This window comes from Heterodontus francisci, chromosome 32 (genome assembly GCF_036365525.1).
Source record: "Heterodontus francisci isolate sHetFra1 chromosome 32, sHetFra1.hap1, whole genome shotgun sequence".
In the NCBI taxonomy this organism is placed as follows: Eukaryota; Metazoa; Chordata; class Chondrichthyes; order Heterodontiformes; family Heterodontidae; genus Heterodontus; species Heterodontus francisci.
This window is the reverse complement of record NC_090402.1, coordinates 14,552,544-14,579,989: the sequence shown is the minus strand read 5'-3', so window position 1 is coordinate 14,579,989 and position 27,446 is coordinate 14,552,544. Positions and strand designations below refer to the sequence as shown.

Genomic DNA, 27,446 nt, shown 5'->3' with positions numbered 1-27,446 from the left:
GAGTTCCTCAGAGTAGTGTCCTGGGTCCAACCATCTTCAGCTGCTTCATCAATGACCTTCTTTCCATCATCAGGTCAGAAGTGGGGATGTTCGCTGATGATTGCACTGCTGTATCATCTGCAACTCCTCAGATACTGAAGCAGTCTGTGCCCGCATGCAGCAAAATCTGAACAACATTCAGGCTTTGGCTGGTAAGCGACAAGTAACATTCACGCCATACAAATGCCAGGCAATGACCACCTCCAACAAGAGAGAATTGAACCATCTTTCTCTGATGTTCAATGGCCTTACCATCGCTGAATCCCCCACTATCAACATCCTATGGGCTACCGTTGACTAGAAGCTTAATTGGACCAGCCATATAAATACTGTGGCTACAAGAGCAGGTCAGAGGCTGGAAATTCTGTAGTGAGCAAATCACTTCCTGACTCCCCAAAGCCAAGGCACAAGTCAGGAGTCTGATGGAACACTCTCCATTTGCATGGATGAGTGCAACTCCAACAACACTCAAGAAGCTCGATAGCATCCAGGACAAAGCAGCCCGCTTGACTGGCACTCCATCCACTACCTTAAATATTCATTCCCTCCACCACCACCGCACAGTAGCTGTGGTGCGTACCACCGACAAGTTGCACTGCAGCAACTCGCCAAGACTCCTTCAGCAGTACCTTCTAAACCTGCTACCTCTACCACCTTGAAAGACAAGGGCAGCAGAAGCATGGGAACACTACCACAGAGTTCCCTTCCAAGTCACACACCATTCTGACTTAGAACTACATCACTCTTCCTTCACTGTTGTTAAGTCAGAATCCTGAAACTTCCTACCCAACACTATGGGTGTACCTACACCACACGGATTGCAGAGGTTCAAGGTGGCTCACCACCACCTTCTCAAGGGCAATTAGGGTTGGGCAATAAATCCAGCCCATGGTGCCTCAACCCATTAACAAATAATAAAAACAGGTCATTCAGGATTATTTGGTTTCATAAATCCTTAGTAATTTTGCATTGCCAGTTTTCTAGCAGTTTTTCTTGCATTTGCTTTCGACCTCTTTAGTTCATTTTACTCTGAGCCAGTCAACTAAAATATGCTATATGTAAGACTTACATGTTTCTACATGTAAAAAAAGTTACTCACAAAAGATTTTAGCATATGTAACAGTTGCATAGGGCTGGCTGCAGGAATACATCTCTGTTCATGTAGTTTTATTGACAGTTTCTAATTCAACAACAGGAAATGAAGGCCACACTTTTAATCTTTACATTTTCAAAGTAGCTGTTTAATTAAGCTTTTAATTTTTCTGTTTCAAGCTAGGATTTGTTCATTTAAACCGTTAGAAATGGAAATTAAAATCAAGTTGCATTTATGACGGTGTTTACTCTTTTCATGTTTGGCAAAACTCATTGAATAATTAAAAAAAATTCCTGTTAAATCACAAGCTGAAGTGCAAGCTTCCTGCTGTCACAGAATGAAATGTGTAAATATTTTGTATTTTTTCCCATGGAGGATTGCTGATTCCTTAATCATAAATTTTGCTTCATTATTCTGGACACCGAAATGCTCTTTGATCTTCCATTGCCACTTTGGTCTCATTCCTTCTGCTTGAGTTGATTGCTGCTAGATAGCGGTGATGCAATTCTTTAATGAAGTATTCAAAGTAAACTGCGTATCTTGTACATTTCATTCATGATACCTGCAGTTACACAAGTTCAGTCCTAATCAATTCCATCAGGTCATGTGCTGTGTCCTACTACAATGCTCCAAAGTGCAGAGAACAGTAGGGTTGCCAACTTTTGGCAAGTCCAAAGCCGGATGGAAAAGGCAACGTGACAATGGCTTTGGCTCTCATGTTTCCTTTGCAGATGATGACAATCATTAACAACCTCAACAACACCTTCCGGTCTTAATCTAACTTGCCAGGTTCAAGTGGAATGCTGATTTTACACCCCGCTCAATGGAAGCAATTTTAATTTCTCTCACCATTCAGGAAACTGACTGGATTGGGTGCAATGTTGGTTTTACCCCTCCCCCAATTTATTCTCCATTGACGCCAACGAGTAATATTAGGTGGAGTGTAAAATCAGAGTTGCACCCAATCCCATGGGTTTCCCACCTGGCGAGTTAGGTTCAAATTGCCCCCTCGCTTCGTAATTGACCTTTAGAAATTTCTAGACAATTTATTTCAAAACCAGACAGGTGACAAAGGCAGTGAGGCAGTGCTTTGTAAAACAGCTAATATTTCAAATACAGTTACTTTTTGTGCAAAAAATATATCTAACTGTTTTGTTAGCATACGTCCCCCACCTGCATAAATGTATTTTTTTCCACATTCTTTATCAACTCTTGCCTCCTTGCTGTCATAAGGGTGAATCTGTGAACAGAGGAGACTGAAAATCTCCCACACGCTGGGAGGTTGACCCAACGTCCATCTGTATCAAAAATCACTGAGATTTGGATTCTCCCTTTAATAGGTCTGGTAAGAATCTGGAGTTCTCTCTGGTGATATTTCTGCATAATGTTTTTGAATCCTTTTCAAAAACATTCACTTTCCACCAAATTGCTTATTTAAAAAATATATGATTTTTTTCTCGCTGCAATTTTAATAAAATACAATTGGAGTTTACATGTGGCCTTATGTATTTGGAATGTTACCATGCTTTACTCACACTGTCACTCTTCACCCCAGGCAGTGAAGTGCAATGACTTCTGGATGAATTGGCCCCTTTAACAGGGACAGTTTGCTCAGCTCACTAATATAAAAATTGGTAGGTTTATTCAATGAGGCAGAAAAAGTGCCCCTGGGCATATTTCTTTTTGGCTTGTATAGACCAATTTCAAATTGGGCATATGTAAAACATGATATGGGTACGTATAAAAGAGATAGGTGGTTCATATTCTATATGATTGTAATCATTGTAAGGAAATAGTAAAATCAAATTAAATGTGATCCCCAATTGCATCCCCTCCCCCACTAGTTCCATGTTTTTCTACAGTTTTGATTAAATATTTGTCTGCCTTTCTTGTTCAGATATAAATCAGCTTTTTTTGTTTTTATTTCAGATTTCCAGTATTTGTGGGTACTGATATCATGTTTTGCATGTGGGATGTATGTATGGGGCAGGGCTTCAACATCATTCCCTAAAACACAAAAACGGCACAGCATTTACAGTTGTATAAACTGGAACATTCATGTTGGCACATTTTACAGGGTAAAATCTTTATAAAAACAAAATTAACTCAGTGCTCGGAAACCAGGCATAACAAAAGTGCACAATTATAATATTATATGATAAAAAATTTTAAAAAGCCATGTTTAAGGCTTCAATTGGCTATTTCTGGAGGTCAAAAGTGGCTAAGAAGAAAGTTACACTATTAAAAAACACAAATAAAAACTTCATGTATAAGCAACAAATAACATCTGTAATCTTCAACCAAAAAAAGGAAATAACTTTTTAAACTAGTTGCTTTTCCATCAAGGTTTTTGTTAAATGATTTGCTCTAAAATATTTACACAATGAAACGAGAGTAAAAGACAGTAAAATATCAATTATAACATTCCTCTTTCTGGCTCATGTTGTGTGGTGCACAACAAGAATCTGCAGGCAAACAGCAAAATGAGTATGAATTCCTTACGTTATCATGACATTGCAGTGAGGAAGAACAAAACAAATGGACTTCTGATGCCAGCTAATGGAAATGTTAAAATAGGATCCTTGAATTTATCAGTAAAACAAGAGCAGTCATTTCTAAAACATTTTAATTGCTACTGCTCCTTAAATACCCCTGCAGTCTATCATATTACAAATATTCACATAAATTTTGGCTGACAACAGTAAACTGTCATCAAGAATTACATTGTGAAATCCAATTCATTTTTATCAGCTATTAATGCAAAACTATAATTTCAAATTTTCTCCAATACAAGGAAAGAAGACTTGATGACTGCTAGTTTTATAGTGCATTCTAAAAATAGCTGATGCTGGAGCAGTTTGTAAAGAGCAGTTTTCTGTAAACTTCAGCTGGCAGCCAATGGACTTGCCATCTCAATACTTGCCATCTTTCCTATGTGTTTTCTTGTTAAGTTTTGTAAAACATTAAAATCTCTGTTCCAGTTGGACACTACTAAAAGTCTGATGATCTGTCAATCATTTTAAAACATGTAGCCTATAACCATCCACACCCGTAATATATTGATAAACAAATGAGTATGAAAGGGTATTGTATTATGACACAATACGAGTGGACCTTTGGTTGTTTCATATTAAGATGGTTGATTCTGGACAAAAGATCAAAAGGGGCCATCTTATCCTAGATTAGAGGGGTTAATTGCTTTCCATTGCAAATTTTTTTCTTGTTAAATGAACAGTTTGATTAAGCCAGGTAATTTGATTTTGCTATGCAGTTAAATTTGTATTATGCTTTGAACAGTATAAATTGTGTCTGGCTTCCTACTTATATATTATTGTTTGTGGTATTTATGTTTCTAAATATAATCTTAAATTCCTCTAGCTAGCTAGCTAGCTAGCACTGCAGTCCTTGTGACTTCTAGTTTGAAATCAAACAGAATGCTTACTTTTAACTCCCTTCTTGGGGCGAGATGTTTTTGACAATGATAGGCCACTTTCATACCAATATTAAGAAAGATATATAAACAAGAGAATTTGTCATTCAAAGACAGATTTTTCAAAGAAACTTTTTTTGTATATACAAATTTGTTCTTAAAACAGGCAACTTATTATAGACATTTCTCAACTGGTTACGTATTGTATTGTACTAATAAATTGCCAGATTTTTGTGTATTAATTGTAAACAAATACATTAGTGGATATAATCTAAAAAATAAAAAACTTCTTGCATATGTTTAACTTATGGAAACCAAAGTGAGTGTAATATAGTTAAATCCAGTATGAAGATTAACACAATTTGTCTTATTTTTAATCCTTGGGTCACCCATCTTTGTAAAGGCAAATTATGGCAAAAAATGCTTCCAGATTCATTGTGACAGTTCATTTATGTGAACTATTATAAAACCAGTGCAAGAAAGAGCACATCAATAAACTGATATAATTAACAGAAGTAAAAAAAAAAATCAAAGCAAAAACACATGATTCGTTTCGATGAAAAGCAAGCTGCAGAAGATTGGGAGACCAAAGAAATTTAGTAAAAACTAACATAGTATGTAGCTTTGTACTGTTGAGAATATCATTGGAAGAAGATCTGAAGTTGCCTCAGCCATTTTTTTTTTTAACATCTTGGAAGCAATCCTTGACATTATAAGAGAGCAGTGGGAAGTGGCATTTCTAACACAGCTTCTACAGTAACTTATGAAATGCAAGTAATTGTCCAAAATACAGCCCGTAACAGCGTGAACTGGCCACAGGCAACCTAAACACCAATTATCTACTGGCTACTTGACATTTTAAAATCCAGTCACTGTCACAAAGGCAAATCAAGGACTGACTCCTTCGTAAAACCATCACCTGTGCCAGAATTAAATTATATTTGGGGGTAGGCGGGAATGTGGAGTTGAGGTTACAATCAGATCAGCCATGATCTTGTTGAATGGCAGAGCAGGCCTACTCGTGCTCCTAATTCGTATGAGGGTATCTTTATACCTATCTCAATGAGTGGAAATTAGTTACAAGAACAAAGTGGCATTTAAAAAAAAAATTCAATCTGCAAGAACCTGTACACTAGATCTCAACAGCAAGGTGCATAATTATAAGTGATCATTAAACAAGTATTTGGGGAAAAAATAATGCAACTAGGTGAATCTAACAGGGAGGTGTAATCACTGCTGGATTAAAACACAGGACTGGATTTATTCTAGGAAAGCTGGCAAGTATAGATCTGTGGGTCCTGGGGCAGGAACAATGTGCAAACAAGTATACAATGCAAAGTGAAAGCTATACATTGCGCCAGTCAGCAAAAACACAACAAAGCAATGTGTTTTTCATCCACTTTAGTTTTGGCTCTCCTGTCCCACAGTGTAATGTGGATCCATTTCCATGATTCAATGGGTGCACAATGGCTTTATTTTGAAGAATGACTGAATTGTTTCTCATGATTTCTGAATCTGTTTTTTGATAAGTAACAACACAACGTGTTTGGAGGAAAACCAATGTTTCACCCCACTCAAGGGCACTGTATGTAAAACTGATGATACCACTGCCAATACAATGCTTCCCTCCACTATTCTCACCTTGAAATAAAGCTCTCAGGCGATTCAGAGAACCTTATGTACACAGTTCCCAATTGCATAGGGGACAATACATGAGCAGGAGAGCTTCAACTCTGCAAACAAATTGGCAGTGGCTTTTGTATCATTTCCAAATGAATTTGAACAATTTATTATTATTTTAAACTGCTGTTAAAAGCAGTGCATTCATGCTTCCACATTTCCACATGATCGGGATAGATGAAAACCAAAAGTGAAAAGCACAAATCACAGCAAACACAAAGATAAGTGCTGAGCTCATCCAGAGACTCAGTTAGTCACAGAAATAATAAAAACATCACCATTTAATTGTAGCTGTTTTTAAAAACAATAGTTACAAATAACAACCTCTATGTCAAGGAAAACATTCCAATAATTATGTCACATTTTTCTCTTCGGCCGTTCATGTGCATTATTTCTTTGAGTTCATTAGGAATTAATGCTGCTCTTTGTGTTTCATTCTATCTGATGTCATTGACGGCTGCATTTGAGTTTCGTTCCTCATTTTGCTGACTGTGCTTTAAAACTACTACTCAATATTTTGCTAGCATTGTTAACTGCATATAGTTCCTTTTTATTTAGCTGCATTTAATACCCAACTGGTACAGATCCATTGTAGATTTGCCACCAGTTTACTGCAGCACCTTTTCCATTGCCCACTGCCAAGGAAAAGCTAGCAAACAGTGAAACAAGTCAAATTTATTGATAACGATTTCAGGGATCCCCACAGAGCAAATCTGATGGCCATTTTCTTCCAGTTAACTTAGTTTTACAGAAGCTTAACTCAGTTTTATTCACTGCTCACCGTCATTCTCCCACTACTAAACACCACTATGCTGAGAATTTCCACTTCATACAGATCTACAACTTCCATAACCTGTACACTTAACCCTATTCCACTCTCGTTTACCTGAATGTACCATTATGACACTCTGTACTGTTGCTATTAAGAGTTAAATACTTAAGTGCCTTTGATAAACAGCACAAAACACACACTTAATATCCTAATCTCAAAACAACAACATATTTGGTTGTAAAAGCTGTTGAATAAAATGTATCCAAGGAGAGAGGCTAAAACATGCTAGACCACAATTCTTTAGGTATATTTAAAGAAAAACTAAAGGCAGATCGGTGGGAGTTGGGGGGTGGGGGAAGTGGGGGGGGGGGGAAGGGGACATTTCCTGGGGTAATGCCAGGCAATTTCATATAAGGCAGGCACCTCCCACTATTCCCAGTCAGCTCACTGTAGATCATGCTCCATTCATTTTTACATTGAATTCCTTATCCCTGCTACACTATTATGAGGTCATGCATCTTTCCCACAGGAATGGGAGGAAAAGATCGGGAAAAAAAAGCACAAGATGCTTTTGCGTAACATCTGTTGGCTCAAGTGATGGTACTGCTGGAGGAAATACGTGAACAGTTTGTCCACTGATCCTTCGCTCACAAGGTAGGTAAGAAGTGACAGGGAGGGGGACTTTGTTTTACGATGCCCACTACAGATTTGCAGTGGCCTTCATTACTTTTAAAAAGGGAATTGGTAATGCTGTAAACAATGATTGTATTGTTTGACACATTTCCCTCTTTACTACATTATATTATACAAAAATCTAAAGATTCTTCCATGGTGCTACACAAGAAAAAGACATACACCCTATATTTTAATTGGGGTCACTGATGCAGTATGATGTTTGTTGAAGTCCAATTAAACAAATTATTAAGGATGCAAGATTCAACCTCAGTTGGTTTAACCTGATATGATGTGACTTCCCCCACTCTTCCTGAACCACTAAACTCAAATGCAAAATGGAGCATGTTAATCTGCACAGGTGATTTCTGAGAAACCCTGTCAAATCTGGTCCAAGTTCAACTTACCAAATTCTTTTTTTTGATGAACAGCAAACCATAATTTTCACATTAAGTTAAGTTGGGGATTTCAAGCTTCAGTTGAGGCCCCTTCTGGATATTCTTTACCCAGTCTTAACTGTCTTATACTCTGAGGTACCAGAGACTCCTGCTCCTCCCCTCCAGCCTGATACCATGGCCCCCTTGTAGCTATCAATCCAAAAAAAAACAATGACATCAAACAGCTGAACTGCAATCAGCACAGATCCATTAAACAAAATAATGGATTTCAGATAGAAACAATAAATCTTGATGATTGCTAATTAGCTAGAGAAAAAACACATTTGGAAGGAGTAAGACAAAAGCTTGTGCACCCAAAGCCAAGCTGTATTTTTGCCTATTAAAGAAATCAATGAGGTATTTTTCTTTTGCAACTGTTGTATTTATAACACTGATACAAACACGGTTTCAGCTGAATTTGAAAAATATACTCTCCACTGTGAAATATGTTTCAGAAATTCTAATTTTTTATTTTTTAGAATAATCAATTTAGAACTACAATTGAGAGCAGCTTTTTGTGTAGCTTAATTAGCTTTGATAACTGAATAAATAATAGAATTATTGATCAAATCATTACCTGTCCAGGAAATTCAGAACCGTCAATTTGCTTGATAAGATCTGCACCTTAAAAGTAGCTTTTTTCTGTACTATTGATCATCAATAGTAGTGATTAGTAGTAGCAAACAGGTCAGACTAAGTCTGACCATCCCATGGCATCTGACTATGGTAAAAAGGTCAACTGCCACTGCCAGGCATTGTACTTTATTTGTCCATTTAACCTATATGACATTCATCATTGGTACCTGCAGGGAAATAATTTGCATAACTTGAGGGTTTTTAAATTTTGTGAATTTAGTATCAATCTCTGGGGGCTGCAAATAGATTGTGCATGAACATGCATTCACACAATCTCCTTCTACACAGCGAGTTTCCAATCTCAGCCAGCCGCTTGGAGGAAGAAGCTGAATGGAAATCAAGCATATCTCTACAGGAGGGGTAAAAGTCTTTTGTGCAGCTTAGTGGTTGGTTACAGAATACAATTGGCAGAGGCCTGAGAGAAGGTTGCCTACCTGATCTTATGTGGAACAGTACAAGATTTAGAGTAATAGGGAACATAATACACCCCACCTCCCCTTAACCCATAGTCCTATAGCTGTGGGATAATGATGGAGCTGGGATTCAGTGCTGTCCCTTCAATGTATGGTGCATTGCTTGAAACTGTAGCCCTTGAAAAAGAACATTAATGGAGAATCTAGAATAGAGGGTAAAATTGTAAAGTGAAAATAAATCCCTGCAGGAAGCCATACTAGATGTTATAATCATTTGGTTCCCAGTATCTCTCATTTCTGGCGATATGTGCAATGTGAATGTAAACTATTTGGTCTCTTGCCTTTGTCTCTTTTCCCTGATGTTTTTAAGTAGAGAAAGTAGTCACAAACAGCTGAAACCCTGTTATTAAATATTTTAGCAGACAGTGGCTCGGAAGCGGCTTTAGGGAGTGCAGTTACGGTTCAGCAGAAACTCCCAACAAATACACAGGTGAACGTGCAAGAAAACAAAATAAAAAAAGAGAAGTGTCACATGACCAGCAATTCTACACCATATAGCCAATAAAATAAAGAAAAATGTGCTGTTGAGTCACAAGCAGCGACCCTCATTAAGGTGGGCACAGGTAGAGCAACAGGGCGAGCACGCAGACCAGAAAAAGTAAACTGAAGTTTGATATTGGGCAGTGCTACAAACAAAATAGCAATAATGATGTGATGGAAATGGAGAAATCTACCACATACTAGATATAAGTACTACATGACCACAAATGCACTTAGCAAGATCCATTCTGTCTAATTTCAATTTCTAAATGTTTTGACAACTGAAAACAACACAAATCACACTAAAATGCCAATCAGCTATGCCTGCAATAAATATGAAAATGTCATATTGTGATACCTAGTTAAATCACCGTAAGTAAATAAATATGGCTCTAACTCTCTGGCATTTTATTTGAATAATTTACTGGGGGCAGCTTAAGGAAGTTATACAACCTTACCAGGCTACCTTTGGCTGGGGATGCATAAAGATCAAGAACAGGTATGAAATTTATTTAAAAAAACCTCAGCAAAGCTGAGAAGAACGGGTGAAAAGTCATTGCTCCTCCCTTAATTGTTAGGTATTGAGTGGATTATTAGCAGCTCCCACACCTTTTATACAATTTTATCTTCTGGGAAGAGGAAAAACATGTTGACTTTCCAACATAAGTTAGGAACAAAAGGTGATGTATGAAAATAACCCTCAAGGCTTCTGATGCCACATATATGAGTTAGAAATTTAAAACATTGAGGACAGCAACATTCAGGTTACATAAATACTGTGAACACAGAACTGCTCTGTGGTGACTCCAGAAGATTCCTTAACTTGTTATATAGTGGAACAAAATAGATTTTAAAGGGTCAACCTATTTAATTTCACTTTATTTCCCCCTCTTCCTGCCATAAGAAATAGCTTTAGCCTAGTTCTAAAGTCAACTTTAGTTACGACACTTACTGCTGTGGTCGTGAAGTACATATATTCTGGTAAGTGGATTTTAAAATTCAATTTGTTTTTGTTTCTTTTATTTCAAAAATGGGAAGCAAATTCAACAATGGCATGCATCAGAAAACTGCTTTTGTTTTTAACATGGAAAAGTAGCCAGGTTAATTAGAGCAATAGATGGCATGCCATAAAATAAACAGCAAGCACTTGCACCTTTTGTTCATAGATTTTTTTCCCTCTTTCCTGCTTTGCTTTTGATCATTAAAAACCAAACCAGGCCAATAATCCAGCTAGTCCTCCATTTTTAAAATTGTTAAGCAGAAGAATGTGTCCTTGCATACCAGCTCGCCCCGTGATTCATGGACCAGCACACCACCTTAGGTACCTAGAGTCCAGAGAGGGGGAGAAAGGGACACGTGTTAGCAACATGATGGACTAAGTTAGGAATATACTAGAAATCTTATAGGTGATACAACTTTTTTAAAAAAATTACAAGATATTTTTCAAAGATCCAAAAATGGTGAACCTGGTCCAGCTGGAGACCTCTGGTTCTTTTTACATGGTTCTCCAATAGTTTAAATAAATTAGAGGCAAAAATTAAAACCCTGAATGCCAGAAATCTGAAGTCAAAATAAAAAAAAAATGCTAGAAATACACAAGAGGTTAGCCAGCAGAGAACTGAAAGGGAAGAAATGTTAACTCTTTAGGTATGACCGATTCTAATGAAAGTTGAAAATATTCAAATGAAAAATATCATGAAGACATTTTGGGTATGCTCCCCTCAAAACAATTAGTATTTACGCTCTTTGCTATTGACCATCTTGGTGGGTGGGGGAGGGGGGGTGATTCTAACCCCAAAAACTGACTGGTCTGGGTTGGGCGAGAGATGTAAGTGTTAAAAATCTGAATTTCGAACCCAACCCGCCCACCTCCACTTTTAATGGAGGTGGGGTGGGACGGGCAGCCAACCTGCTCCCTGGAATTGGGTTTGAACTTTAAATATTATAACAAGGCTGCGTGACTCCTTTGTATGCACTAATTTGAATTGAACTCTGGACAGCCATGTTCTGGCAGCAAGAGGGAGGTGGAAACTGTCGGATTCAGGAGATATGTGCCAACCTTCAGCAACTGGACCCACAACCATTACGACCTCCCAGCGCTCTGCTACCCACCCCCCCCACCCCCGAGCAAGATTGGTAGCACCCTCTCCCATCCCCAGTCGGGACTTGGTCCTGTGGCCTCTTCTTCAGGGTTCCCCGTGTGTTACTGGGCCCCTCCCTCTCCTGGCAGTCAAAAAGTTAAAAATCCCCCAGTCCCAGTGTCAGATCAATACAACGCTAATGTATTTTTGTGGGATTGACAACATGCCCACAAAGAGATCTTTGATTCTTCCATGTCTGACTAGAATTTTAATTGTCCATTAGATGCATAGAAACATTGTTAAATTTAACTCAATTAATACAGATTCATTATAAACCCACATGCTGAATTTAAAGACAAAGTGCAAATACAGATAGGACAGATTAAGGAGATGTTGGTTTCAAATGCAGAGTGAAGATGTATCAAAATGGACAACATCTAGGACCCCTGCCAAAAAAATATTTAAACTCACGCTCCAAAAAAGTTGACAGATGCATTGAAGTCCCCAGTAGTAGTTTGGTTTCTGTTCCCTTGCAAAGGACATGGACCTCATAACTCACTACATATGTTCTGTTGGTTCCGAGATCTAATGTCACCTTGCAGGACTTTTGTTTTAACAGCAAATCACTGTCTAAAGGATATATCCTCTAATATACAGCTTTAAACACAATCCATGGCGCCGCTGCAGAAAATAAGTCATAGTCCCAAAAAGACAGACAAGCTTTAATGATTTTCTTTTTAATGAACATTAGAACATGTTTTGAATCAGAACGGACAATAAAAACAGCTATCACCTTGAGAAGAATGCTGCTGCAAAGTATGATGCTTCCAATTTTGAAAGTTAAACTATATAAACATGCATGATGGAAATGATTTGACAGCAATAATTGCTCCTTTTTGAAATATCTTGGTTTTGTATACCTATGTACAGATTTTCCTAAAATTTCTGATTATTAGAACATAAAAATGTTCGATTTTCAGGAAAAACCTAACAATAGCTATTTTCAAAATAATGGTTAATTATAAATGAACAAATGTCTCTTGACAATTAATGCTGGCAGGTTTTTGTAAACTGTTCCCACTAATTCTGTACTTACTATGATTTAGTACCATGGTTGCTAACACCACAATTTATAGCATTTTACTGAGAACTTTTATTTTCTCAAGTATCTTCCATGAAGGCACAAACACAGTTCAGTTCCCACCCCAAATAAGTAAGCTATTTTAATATATTAATGAAATTCAAATACAGGTGAAGTAGCAATGAGTGATGTGATGCAAGTTCAATCTTTCACCCTGCTGAATTGCCAATCTCAATTGTGCTGCTGTGGAGAAATGTCCTATAAAGGCCCCGGAGCCTCTCAACAGGCAACTGGTCGAGTGGAGAACATTAATAGGTTGCTCTCATACACCTTTTAAGTGGTTAGTTCACAGCAGCACTGGTGAAAGCTTGAAAGCAGGTTTCCTGCATGACCTCCTGACTGCAGGAGATGCATGGTCTGGGAATAAGATAGGTGCAGGTGGAATGAAGCATTACTCTTAAGTACATGAAATCCTATCAAAACCATACTTTGAGAAAAATCAGCAAAAGGGAACGTTTTGCTCACTTTCACTAAAACATAATTCTAAATTGTTATTAATTTGCACTACAACATGATAAGTGCACAAGACTTTCTGTGACCATTCCTTCAAAGGCCTGAGGCACTGACTTGCAATCAGAAACTTTATAAACTTGAGACTTTGAAAATAAACACTAGTCCAAGCAACAAGGCTGTTTGTATATACGTTTCATACACTTTCATCAATCATACATCTTAACTTCTGTATAAAGTAGCGGTATTATTCAACCTTTACATTGCTTGTTACTTCAAAACAAAGAATGCAGCCATTTACCCACCTAACTACCCATTTGTGGAATGAAAACTAAAAAAACTCAAGTTGATAAACTAGATTTTACCCCCCACAAAACATAACATAAGAAATAGGAGCAGAAGTAGGCAATATGGCCCAGTGAACCTGCTTCGCCGCTGAATAAAATCATGGCTGATCTTCTACCTCAACTCCACTTTTGCGTCCTATCCCCATACCCTTGATTCCTTTACTGTCCTGACCTATCAATCTCCATCACCAATATACTCAATGACTAAGCATCCACAGCCCTCTGGCAAACAGAATTCCAAAGATACACAACTCTTTGAGTGAAGACATTTCTCATTTCAGTCCGAAATGCTCAAGTCCTTCTCCTGAATCCATGACCCCTAATTCTAGACTCTGCAACCAGGGGAAACAACCTCTCAGCATCTACCCTTTCAAGCCTCTAAGAATTTCATATGTTGCAAAGAGATCACCTCTCATCCTTCTACAGAGAATATAGACCATTCTACTCAATACTCATATGACATTGCTATCATCCCAGGAATTGATCTAGTGAATCTTAGTTGTAATTAAACAATAAAACAATAATAGTGGGTAGGTAAGGCTGTGGAACCTGCCTGTACTCGAGCCTTTGACTTTCTATGCTCCCAGAACGGTTTAAAAATAACAATCTCAAAATAAATTTTAGCTCTACGTTGTGCACAATTTCTGTATATTTAAAAGGTTCAAGTTTTTGGATATAAATCGTAATCTTCAAGTACCGAATACATCAAGCATTTTTGCTATCAAGCAATGCAGACCCTCAATGCTTGCTCTGCAATGATCAACTTTTGCCTGAGACTGTTGTCTATTACACGGCAAGTTAAACATGCTAGGATAAGAATAAAGGGGGCAGGCAGCTTGCACATGAAGGTATACAAAATTATACATTAATAACAAAAATGCATTATACAGATTTTCTGAAGTCCCCAGAATCAACTCAATCACTTGGATCAGTTAGAAAGTTCTGATGCAAGGTCACAGGTTTGAAACATAACTCTGTTTCTCTCTCCACAGATGCTGCCAGACACAGAGTATTTCCAGCATTTTCTGTTCAAATTAGTGACATCAGACTAGGTAACATATAAAGGACTTGGGGCTGATTTTACCTCAGATTGTTGGGTCAAGCTAGGTGCTCTATTCAACTTATGCAATGATTCTGGCCAATAAATAAGAATATAATGTGGAATAATTTTAAAAAAGGTCATTACTGACATAATTTTGTAAATTATATTTCTTTCTCAGGCATTGAAGACAAATTGTTGCTTTAGTACACATGTTCTGTTGTGGAAAATTCCAACATAGTTATAGGATGCAACTGGTGTGGAGCTGAATAATCGGGTAACATTGAAAAATAGTTGCATTCTGCCTGTTTTGACATCTGTCATAACAATTTAGCTGCAGAGCAGTTTTCCATTAATATATGGAGTTAAGTTTTTGAGCATTTAAAGTTCTTCATTAAAATGAGAACTGATTAGCATTAAATTTATAGCAAAAAGAAGCATTTCTTTGACAGTACTTTTCTTCAAACGCACTTATTATAAAAATTCAAGTAACAAAGCAAAGCATTTCATTAAACATATAGCTCTTGCTTCACATACTCTAACACTGGGTGGGCCTCTAACAGGGGAGACAGTGGTGTAGTGGGAATGTCACTGGATTAGTAATCCAGAGGCCCAGGCTAATCCTCTGGGGATAAGGGTTCAAATCCCAACACGGCAGCTGGTGGAATTTAAATTCAATTAATTAATAAAGAATCTGGAATTGAAAACTAGTTTCAGTAATGGTCCCATGAAACTATCACCGATTGTTGTAAAAACCCATCTGGTTCACTAATGCCCTTTAGGAAGGAAATTTACTGCCCTTGCCTGGTCTGGCCTACATGTGACGCTAGATCCACAGCAATGTGGTTGACTCTTAACTGCCCTCTGAAGTGGCCTAGCATGTCACTTAGTTAAAGGGCAATTAGGGATCGGCAACAAATGCTGTCCTTGCCAGCAATGCCCACATCCCATGGAAGAATAAAAGAAACCTGGTAAATTGATGGGACAGTGAAAAGAGCTTTCAACTTTCATACTATGTGGTCCCATGCTACAGAAATATCTCTGGAAAGTACTTTATGCAGTTAACAAATCTCTGCTAGTATAGTACTCTGACTCGGAAGAATGACAGCTTATACATGTGCGGACTTGGGGCAGGATTCAGTGGAGCCAGCAGAGCTCCTGGCGCCAGGCCGAAAAGGCAGTGGGAACCCCGCTTTGGACATTTGGAGCCCCCCACCCCCCAGCTCTATTTAATGGTGCCAGGATGCCCGTCCCCTTAAGGATGGGGATTCAGCCTCCCAGAGCTTCCGGCCAATCAGAGGGCCAGTGCAGGAGCCAAAGTAAGTCAGGCAGGGGAAGGAGGATTAGTGTTGAGTGCAGGGAGGGGAGGGTTCAGGAAGGAGGGTAGTTTTCCGCCACGGGCCCTCCATGGGCCACAGACTGTCCGCAGAGGAGGCCACCCACCCACAAGCCTGCAGGGAGGTCACCTTGTTTTACTGAGAGAGCTCCCTGCATGATGAACGCACCCTCACCCCACCTGCCCCCAACCTCCATATCTGGCTTAATTCCAGTGGCAGCAGGAAGAGGCCCTTAAGTGGCTGATAATAGGCCTCTTAAGGGCCTCAATTGGACTCTGGGTGAAAAGACCATCTTCGGCCTATTCCACCCCTCGACTAATTTACGGTGCTACAGGAAGGTAACGGGCCCTCTGCCCCCATGCCTCCCATGGCAATTCTATGGCATCCCCACCCCCCGCCTCCTAGTCAGTATCCGAGGGGGCCCATAAAATTCAGCCCTTGGTATGCAAAGTAGCTGCATTCAATACTCTGATCCACATCAATCAACCACTCTGCTTACATTTTCTTAGACACAGAGCAAGTGCATTAACAGCTGAAACAGCAACAGCCAATTAAAAAAAGAAAACTGGTGCAAACAAAGCTGCTGACTGACATATACCTGGTGTGCCAAATGGACAATAATTGTTATTACCCTTGGCTGTTATGAAAACAACATTTAAAAATATATCCTAAGTTTTAAAAAAAAATGGTCAAGTAATAAAGATATCAATATTATAAGACAGTGGAACCAATTGAAATGCACAAGTTATGCAATAAGTGCCATGCTTTAAAGAGGAAACACTACCTTATTTTTAAACGAAGATATGCAATTCAATAGATTATTTACCAACAAAATCCGCGGCCCAAAATTTTATGCTGGATGCAACCTCATTGTGGAGAAATCCAATTTGTAACATTGGCAATTTTTTAATGACATTTGCCTCATGTCAATGACCTGCTTCCCAATTTAAATGGACCCACTGAGGGTCATTCAATGAGAGAAAGAAGGAAAAGAAAAGAGAAAGCGAAAGAGAGAGAGAAAGAATGAGTTTGCATTTGGATCACACCTTTCATTATCATTGGACGTATCAATGCGCTTTACAGCCAATTAAATGCTTTTGAAGTCTAGTCACTATTGTAATATAGGGTGATGTCAGCAAGGAAGCAGAAAAAAGGCAACAATACCTGCCTTGAAAACTATAATACAAATAGGATTTCTCTACAGCGTGGCTACATCCAGCTTGGGAGTGGGTAGAGGATTCTATTGGTGAGTAAAAAATTTAATTTAATTTTAATAAATAAAATTGAGCAGCCATTGAATAATAGAGTAAAATCTGCATACAAATCAGCACATAATGATGAACTTAACTGTTTTGAACATTAGATTTAATTTTGTTTACTGTATCATAAAGTGATTTTAATTTTCAAAGTTAAAAAAAGAGTATTGTATACGTGGTCATGGACAATGGACGTTAAGTTTCACAAAAAACTAACTCCAGTATTGGCATCGATATCAGTATGTGCCAAATGTGATCTCACTTTGCTGACAACAATTAGCATTCTTGCATTCTCCTTCCCCACTCCACAATAGTGTAAAAATGTTTTTTTATATAGTGGCACAATAATGAAGTCACATAACCACACTGTGTATTGCACTTTGTTGCATTCTCTTATCTGTGTGTAAAACAGAATGTGGTCCTCTCGGACAAAACTTTCACTGAGTTTTCTTAAAACTAAATGTAAGTCATTGCACCTTTGGTACTTCTGTCCAAATAGACTTCCACATAGGATGTTGGAACGTATCCTTCCTCGTCCTCATTCCGTCGGACTCTTGTCCAACCGTCTCCTTTATCTTCCTCTATCACACTCAGTGTTTCTCCTTCCACCATTGCTATTGTTCCTTCATTCTGACCTGAATTGAAACAAGTTGCACAAATCAGGTACAATCAAGTCAGATGACAAGAATTTAGGAAAAGCTCCTATCTGCTTTCTTTTTTTCTTCCTTTCACATGCCATCTCTCAAACAGCAATTTGGGACAGGAGTGCAGTTTTCTGGAGGACCTCTAGATTAGTTGATTTTGCCCATTTGGGAGACTTGTGCACTGCTGGTACTTTTTTTCTTAGTGACATCTGGGATGTTCAAATTAAAACAGAAGACTTGAAAAGACTCTTGTCGAAAAGCAATTTGCTAAGCATTCTTCAGTAGCACCCTCCAAACCCACAACCTCTACCACCCAGAAGGCCAAGGGCAGCACCAGCACCTGCAAGTTCCCCTCCAAACTACACATCATCCTGACTTGGAACTATATCGCCTTTCCTTCACTGTCAGTGGGTCAAAATCTTGGAACTCCCTCCCTAACGGCACTGTGGGTGTACCTACACCAGATGGACTGCCATGGTTCAACAAGATGGCTCACCACCACTTTCTCCAGGGTAATTAGGGATGGGAAATAAATGCCGGCCTTGCCAGCGAGGCTTGCATCCAGTGAACGAATAAAAAAAAACTCAGTGTGGATTCCTCTATAATATGTACCATTTCTTGGTTGAAGCTAAAGCCATTTCAGCTTCTCGCAACTGCAAAATTGTTCTGTAACTATTTGTTAGAAGGTACAAAACTGCTTTCTGGTTAACTCTTCTGGTGATGTGCCCTCTGCTGAGTGACCACCTCCACAAACCTAGGTTTGTTTAAGCAAATCTGGATCATTTGCTCAGTGACACTACTATGCTTTATAATCCCTTCTTCCTTTGCTGTCAAACACTAACAGTAAACAATCATTCTGGAAACATCTGGTTTTCCTCTCCATCTCCAAATAACACAGCTCTAATGCAAATATTTACCCTCTCCCTTTCTCTAGATTATCGCACACTTTACCACCACACCTAGCTAAAAGAAAACCATCTCTCAAAGTTCAACTGCATGGAAGTGACGGAGTGGGAGATAGAAGGGAGTGACCTATTTGATTCATTCTACTTTTGGGGCAGCACTTCATCTCCATTTGGGCCCTAGCCTCAGCAGTATGGGACAGGTCAGTGAATTTACTATGTGGAAACTGCAGGAGAAAATCTTGCACTCTAAAGCACGTTTGTTGGATATCCAGGAATGAAACAAATTCCAAGGGGTTTCTAAGCTGTAGCTTGGCTGACTTATTTTCTCTGCAGTATATATACCTTCAAAAGGATACATGGCTTTGCATGTGCCAATTGCTGCCAGTGTTTCTTCATCATCAAATTCATCATCAAATTCGCTCTGTGCTGTGACTTTTAACTGAGGGTCCTGGTTCTGTTCTTCAGTGTAACTACCATCAGGACTGCTCAAAAAAGAAATATGCACAGTAACTATAGAACAGCATTATCCAAAATACACAGCAGCAGATGCACAGGCAATTGCTGCATAAGAGATGGTGCAGTGAAGCAATGCAATGTCATAAAAGGATGCTGGATTCATCATACCATAACCGTAAATATTTTTCTGTGGCACAGCAATTAATGAACAAATAAAATACTTACTCCAAATCACAGTGTATAATTTTATTTCAAAAAAATTATGGCATGTAATCCAGTGCAGCACAACATGCCACAGCAAACCCCACAAGCTTCTACATCTGTGCTGCAACTGTTGGCCGACTGCTGCAATAATGTATAAAGAGTACCGGAGCTTGTGAGAATACAAGCTGTTGAGCTGATCTGAGGAATGACACGTATAATGTAGCCTTCACTGTCACTCAGGTTATGATTTGAAACTATACATATATTTATTACTCTTTAGAGCGGAATGGACAAATTATCCAATCTGGGCTTGACTGGGTTTCCAATGTTACAGACAAGAAAGTGTATCTTGCAGTAGTGATTCCTTTTTTGACACTTCGAAATGCTTCAAAAATTGGTCTGGTTGTGTCTATGAAATAATCATACCAATCATTAGTTTTATTAGATTTAATTGGCAGAGAAAAAAGACAACCTTAGGAGTTGACTCTCACTTGGAGCCATTTTTTTTCAATTTAGGCTGATTCCAAAAATGACAGTAAAAAAGCAGTAAGGGGCTAAAAAACATAAGGAAAAATATTTAAACCTTTCTTTTTAAGGAAGAAAAGTTGACTAGTACTGTTAGAAAGCAAGGAGAGAAGGGAAGGAAGAGAAGACAAAGACTATTAACACATTATTAAACTTATTACTATGACAATTACTACAATCACCACCATAGTTGACTTATTACTGTAATATTAGAGTTTATTCCAGCATCACAGTGCTTGACTTGAAAATATAATTCAAACCAACTGTCCCAAATTCCTTGCCAATGTTTTAAGGCGTTAAAATAGTTGCTCTGGTGCATACTGATCCTACCTCCATTAACATCTGCTGGCGTAATAGACTCTAACTGAGAAACATCGTCAGGGTACAAATGTTTGGAAAAAACTACTATACCATACTTTTAAAATACTAATTTTGATAAGGTAATGAAAGTGCTTTTATTTAAAAATATTGCAAGTATGAGTAGGAAGAAAGGACTACAAGGAAATGATTAATCAAGGAGTTCAGATGATGACATCAACATGGGAGCAGCAATAGTCCATTCAGACCCTCGAGCCTGTTCCAACCTTCAATTAGATCAAGGTTGATCTGTACCGTAACTCTATTTATCTGCCTTTGCTCCATATCCCATAATGCCTTTACTGAACAAAAATCTATTAATTTCAGTTTTAAAATTTTCAATTGACCTAGCCTCAACAGCTTTTTGGAAGAAGAGAGTTTCAAATTTCCTTTAGTGGTTAGCATCAATTTATCACTCTGGGGGTTAGACTATTTCCTTTGAATTCAACTCATCCTCTATTATGATGCATGCTTTGGCACCTGGCAGTGGACACTGTAGTTGCCTTGACGGCAAGATTGCAGCATGGAATTAATGATTCCTAATATACTCATTAAATAGTTATGTTGTGACTAATCACTTTGAAAGCATCAGAATTTAATTTTCAATTACCAATTACTGGCAAATAACATGGGGAACATTAACCAAATCAATAATTTATTCTGGTGAATAGTCATACCTGAAAACTTAACTTGTCCTTTTGGTTTCAGATACTGATCAACTTGCTGTATGTTAATAGCACTGCTGTTTTAGTTCAGATTTCCAGCAATTGCAAATTTTTATTTTTACTTCCACTTCACCGATATATTTAAACTAAAATGGCAGGGGATTGGGAAAAAGGATGTAACATTAGAAAGGAAAAATAAGGTGCACAAAGATGTGGAGAGACAGATAGCATTGGAGTGAGAAATAGTACGGCATTAGTTTGGGCCAGTGTAAGAGGAAATGCAATAAGGTCTAAAATAGATTTACAGTGCATGTATATCAACACACAGAATATGATAAATAAGGTTGGTGAGCTGCAGGTGCAGATAGACACAAAGAAAAATGATGTTGTGGTGATAATGGAGACCTGGCTCAAAAAAGGGCAGGACTGGCATCTAAATGTTACTGGGTAATAGGTGCTCAGGAAAGATAGGGAAAGAAAGCAGGAGGGGTGGCAGTATTGATTAAGGAGACTATCACAGAGAGAGGATGTCCTAAACAGGACAAGGACAGAATCTATTTGGTTACAGCTAAGAAACATTGGAGGTGCCATTATGCTACTAGGTGTATTCTATAGTCCACCAACTAATGGGAAAGATATAGAGGAACAAATTTGCAAGGAAATCACGTGGAGGTGCAAAGATTATTGCGTAGTTACAATGGAGGACTTCAATTATCCTAAAATAGACTGGGATAGTAATAGTGTAAAGGGCAGTGAAGGGGAAGAGTTTCTGAAGTGATCAGGAGAATTTTCTAGATCAGTATGTTTCTGGCCTAATGAGGAAGGAGGCATTTCTGGAGCTGGTTCTGGGAAATGAGGTGAATCAAGTGGCAGTAAGAGAACATTTAGGGGACAGTGATCATAGTATCATAAGGTTTAGGCTAGCTTTGAAAAAGGACAAGGAGAAATCCATAGTAAAAATAATTAATTGGGGGAGGGCCAATTTTCGTGGGGTCAGAATGGATTTGGCCCAGCTAACTGGAATCAAAGATTGGCAGGCAAAACTGTAACGGGACAATGTGCTGTCTTTAAAGAGATTGTTCGCGTACAGTCTTATGATGAGGAGAGGTAAGACAAACAAAGCCAGAGCTCCCTCGATTACGAAAGAGAGAAAGATGAAGCAGAAAAAGGGTGCATATTACTGTTGTTAGGTTGATAATTCAAATGAGAAGCAGGCTGAAAATAAAAAGTTCAGAGGGGAAGTAAGAAAAGTAATAAGCGAAACAAAGAAAGAGTATGAGAAGAGACTGGCAACAAACATAAAAGTCTTCTGTAGGCATATAAATAGTAAAAAGGTAGTAAAAGGAGTGGGGCCGATTAGGAACCAAAAAGGGGATTTCTGCATGGAGGCAGAGGGCATGGCTGGAGTACTTTGTATCTGCCTTTACCAAGAAAGATACTTCCAAAATCATCATGAAAGAGGAGGTAGTTGAAACAATGGATCGGCTAAAAATTGACAAAGAGGAGGTGTTAGAAAGGATGGCTGTGCTTAAAGCTGGTAAGTAATCAGGACTGGATGAGCTGTCACCGAGGATATTGAGGGAACTAAGGGTGGAAATTGCAGAAGCAAAAATCTTCCAATTTCTCTTTAGATATAGGGGTGGTTCCAGTGGACTGCAGAATTGCAAATGTTACACCCTCATTCAAAAAAGGGTGTAAAGGATAATCTCAGCAACTAAAGGCCAGTCAGTTTAACCTTGGTGGTGGGAAAGCTTTTAGAAATGATAACCTGGGACAAAATTAGCAGTCACTTGGACAAATGCGGATTCATCAAGGAAAACCAGCACAGATTTGTTAAAGGCAAATTGTGTTTGCTAACTTGATTGAGTTTTTTGAAGAGGTAACAGAGAGGGTTCATGAGGGTGATGCGGTTGATGTGATGTACATGGACCTCCAAAAGGCATTTGATAAAGTGTCACATAACAGGCTTATCAGCAACGTCAAAGCCCATGGAATAAAAGGGTCAGTGGCAGCATGGATATGAAGCTGGCTGAGTGACAGGAACCAGAGTGTAGTGGTGAATCGTTGCTTCTTGGATTGGAGAAGGTACAATGTGGGATTTCCCAGGGGTCGGGTCAAGGACCACTGCTTTTCTTGATCTATTTTAATGACCTAGATGACACAAAACTTGGAAGCAAACTGTGAGAAGGATAGTGATAGATTTCAAGAGGACATAGGCTTGTGGAATGGGCAGACACGTGCAGCTGGACTTTAATGCAGGGAAGTGTGAAGTGATATATTTTGATCGGAAGAGGAGAGGCAATATAAAATAAAGGATACAGTTCTAAAAGAGGTGCAGGAGTAGAGGGACCTGAGGATGTATGTGCACAAATCGTTGAAGGTGGCAGGTCAGGATGAGAAAGTAATTAATAAAGCATACGGGATTCTGGGCTTGTAAATAGAGGCACAAAAGCAAGGAAGTTATGTTGAACCTTTACAAAACACTGGTTTGTCCTCAACTGGAATATTGTGTCCAGTTCTGGGCACTGCACTTCAGGAAGGATGTGAAGACATTAGATAAGGTGCAGAAAAGGGATGAGGGACTTCAGTTACATGGTAGATTGGAGAGGTCGGGGTTGTTCTCCTTAAAGAAGGGAAGGTTGAGATGAGATTTGATAGAGGTTTTCAAAATCATGAAGGGTCTGGACACAGTAGATCGGGAGAAACTGTTCCCATTGATGGAAGGGTTGAGAACCAGAGGACACTGATTTAAGGTGAATGGCAAAGGAACCAAAGATGACATGAGGAAAAACTTTTTACACAGCAAGTGGTTAGTATCTGGAATGCACTGCCTGAGTGTGTGGTGGAAGTAGATTCAATTGTGGCTTTCATAGAGTCATAGAGAGATACAGCACTGAAACAGGCCCTTCAGCCCACCTAGTCTGTGCCAACCATCAATCACCCATTTATACTAATCCTACATTAATCCCATACTCCCTACCACATCCCCACCTTCCCCCAATTCTCCTACCACCTACCTACACTAAGGGCAATTTACAATGGCCAATTTACCTATCAACCATGTAGGATTAGTATAAATGGGTGGTTGATGTTCGGCACAGACTCGGTGGGCCGAAGGGCGGCACAGTGGCGCAGTGCTTAGCACCGCAGCCTCACAGCTCCAGGGACCAGGGTTCGATTCCGGGTACTGCCTGTGTGGAGTTTGCAAGTTCTCCCTGTGTCTGCGTGGGTTTTCTCCGGGTGCTCCGGTTTCCTCCCACAAGCCAAAAGACTTGCAGGTTGATAGGTAAATTGGCCATTATAAATTGTCACTAGTATAGGTAGGTGGTAGGGAAATATAGGGACAGGTGGGGATGTTTGGTAGGAATATGGGATTAGTGTAGGATTAGTATAAATGGGTGGTTGATGTTCGGCACAGACTCGATGGGCCGAAGGGCCTGTTTCAGTGCTGTATCTCTAATCTAATCTAAAAACCTGCAAGTCTTTGGCTGTGGGAGGGAACCGGAGCACCCAGTGGAAACCCACATGGTCACAGGGAGAACTTGCAAACTCTGCACAGGCAGTACCCAGAACCGAACCTAGGTCGCTGGAGCTGTGAGGCTGCAGTGCCAACCACTGCGCCGCCCCTGTCTTTGCATCTGTCTTTACCAAGGAAGAAGATGCAACCCAGGCAATGTTGAAAGAGGAGGTAAATCAGACACTAAAGGAGTTTAGAACTGATAAAGAGGAAGTATTAAATAGGCTGTGTGTACTTCAAGTGGATAAAGCACCAGGGCCGGATGAGGTGCACCGAAGGGAAGTGAGGGTGGAAATCACAGAGGTACTGGCCATAATTTTTCAGTCTTCCTTAGACTCAGGGGTGGTGCCAGAGGATTGTAGAATTGCCAAAGTTACACCCTTGTTCAAAAAAGGGTGTAAAGGTAAGCCCAGCAACTACAGGCCAGTCAGTTTAACTTATCTGAAGGGAAAAAAAGTTCAGTGCTGTGGGGAGTGGGACGAGCTGAATTGCTCCTGTTGAGAGCCGGTCAAACAGCCTCCTACTGTGCTGTAACCATTCTATGATTCTATATTACCTGTGAAAACTCTGAATAGCTTGATTAGTAAATGGTTAAAAGGGAACATTATGATGGTCACAGGGAGTTAGTTTCCATTATGAACCTACACTTGCTGGGAAGTGTGCACGTATGTGTGAACTTTGAGTGAGGACGTAATCAAATAGCCAGCTGACATTCATTGTCTAGCCTTTCATATGAAGGATTGCCACTTTGACAAGGTAGGAGAGGTCTGGTTTTGTACATAAAACAATAAAATTACAAGTCAGTACTTAGGAGAGACGGAAGAGTGTGAATAAGAGAATTTGTCACTATTAGTCCTGGGGATATATTCAATCTTCCCAACATTTTTGTCATGCTGGCAATTTTTTAGGAGTATTAACAGGAACCTCTATTAGGTCATATTGTTAGTGAATGATTATGTTACACCTCGAAAAACAGCTCTGATAGCAAGTAACTGAAATTAAATTTGCAAAAACAGCAGGGAGACATAAAATCTAATACAATTTAAAATAGTTTTTAACACTTGTATAGGAAACTGTTGACAGTATCTCACATTCTAATAACTGTACGACACATTAGTAGATTAATGCCTCAGGTCATCCTGAGCTCTTATCGAAATAATACATCCAATTTTAAATTCCAACATATACAATATATCAGGGGAGATGGCGGCATGTTGGAAATGTCACTGAACTAGGAATTCAGAGGCCCAGGCTAATGCCCTGGAAACACTGGTTCAAATCCCACGATGGCATGTGGTGGAATTTAAATTCAATTAATTAATAAAAAAATCTGGAATTGAAAGCTAATCTCAGTTTCATGGCACCATTACTATCATCGATTGTCGTAAAAACCCATCTGGTTCACTAATGCCTTTAGGGAAGGAAATCTGCTGTCCTTACCTTGTCTGGTCTACATGTGACTCCAGACCCAGAGCAATGTGGTTGACTCTTAACTGCCCTCTGGAATAGCCTAGCAAGCCACTCAGTTGTCAAGGGAAATTAAGGATGGGCAACAAATGCTAGCTTTGCCAGCGATGCCCACATCCCAAGAAAGAATTTTAAAAAAACTTCAGGTCATTAATGTTCTTTAGGAATAAATGGGGAAGTCATATGAAAATATTTCACACAATGGTTAACAGACCTGTGAATTAATTTACTAGAAAAGGTCATTGAAGCATATAGTTTGAGGCATAACAAGATATGTTTCTGTAAAGAAGTGAAAGAGGAATATGAAGAGAAGGCATATTTAGATCGGTCTAAACGTTAGTTGCATCAACCTTGTCTGTTCCAAAATTTTCAATGTTTCCTATTTATGGACAGGTTCAAACTTCAATCTTCCAGTGCAAAATGCAGTACATCACTCTGGGAAACCTGACCTCTGTTAATTTAATCATTACTTCTTATCCCACCTCTTATTCTAGAAGTGGTTATTGCAATTAGTAACCATACTGTACCTCTCTCGGTCTTGTGCACAATTGTTGACAGCAGTGCTCTGCAACTCGCATATCTCACTCTGTCGTTGTGGCTGATCAGTCTTGGCTGGTAAGCGGCCTTCCACCTCAGCAAGCCATGCCTGAAAATAATTGGAAGCAGGTGAATATCAAAGTACATGAAGAAACAAGAGGGAGGTACCTTCAACATGGAGGACTGAATTACCTACTCTATATTTCTGAAAAGAATAGCAAATATCCTTTCAAAATTTTGTGCATATAAATTACAGATCAATTACAAATCTGGTTACAGATTTCAATGTGCTAAAAATATGTAGAATGTACAAGAAAAATTAGATATAATCAACGTGACTTGATGTGTTTGCAAGTATCACATTAAAAGCTGTTGTATTTTTTGCAGCACTAACTTAGGTGAGTTGATGTGGGGAGGAAGAAATAGAGACTGACACTCTTGTGGCTCAGTTGATAATTGCACCATTGTGTATGAACCAGAGGTTCCATATGTTGAATTCCTGGTCTAGGCTTAGTTAATTGATCTCAGCTAGAATGGTTGTAGGGGAACTACATCTACATTCCAGTACTCCTGACTTTTGAAGGATGAAGGCATTGTGACAATTTCAAGCAGATCTGCATATTCAAGGCTGAACGTCCTTTCTGTTGAGGAAGTTTGACAGGAACGACTGCAGCACCTTGTAAAGCAATGTGGTTACCACCTATTGCACCCTCCGTCTTCAAAAAACCAGTAAAGCTGACAAAGTCAATGAAGTCCACACCACTTTTGTAAAGTGAGCCAGTTACTTGACAAATACATGTCATCAC

At 39.0% G+C, this 27,446-nt stretch overlaps 1 protein-coding gene across 8 annotated transcripts in view; it reads right to left on the bottom strand.

Annotated features, from left to right (window-relative positions):
- Positions 1-1,191: 1,191 nt before the first annotated feature.
- fnbp1b (formin binding protein 1b) overlaps positions 1,192-27,446 on the bottom strand; it is a 308,796-nt gene continuing 282,541 nt past the window's right edge. For 4 of the 8 annotated variants that reach the window (XM_068012284.1, XM_068012287.1, XM_068012289.1 and 1 more), the window contains 3 exons: positions 26,631-26,749; positions 19,255-19,394; positions 11,938-17,998 (listed from right to left, as the gene is read on the bottom strand). In XM_068012284.1, the coding sequence (XP_067868385.1) occupies positions 17,820-17,998; positions 19,255-19,394; positions 26,631-26,749 (438 nt within the window). In that variant the 3' untranslated portion in view covers positions 11,938-17,819. Of the gene's footprint in view, positions 11,038-11,937; positions 17,999-19,254; positions 19,395-19,721; positions 19,982-26,630; positions 26,750-27,446 lie in introns of those variants that run through there. The other 4 variants (XM_068012288.1, XM_068012290.1, XM_068012286.1 and 1 more) reach the window with 3 other exon arrangements.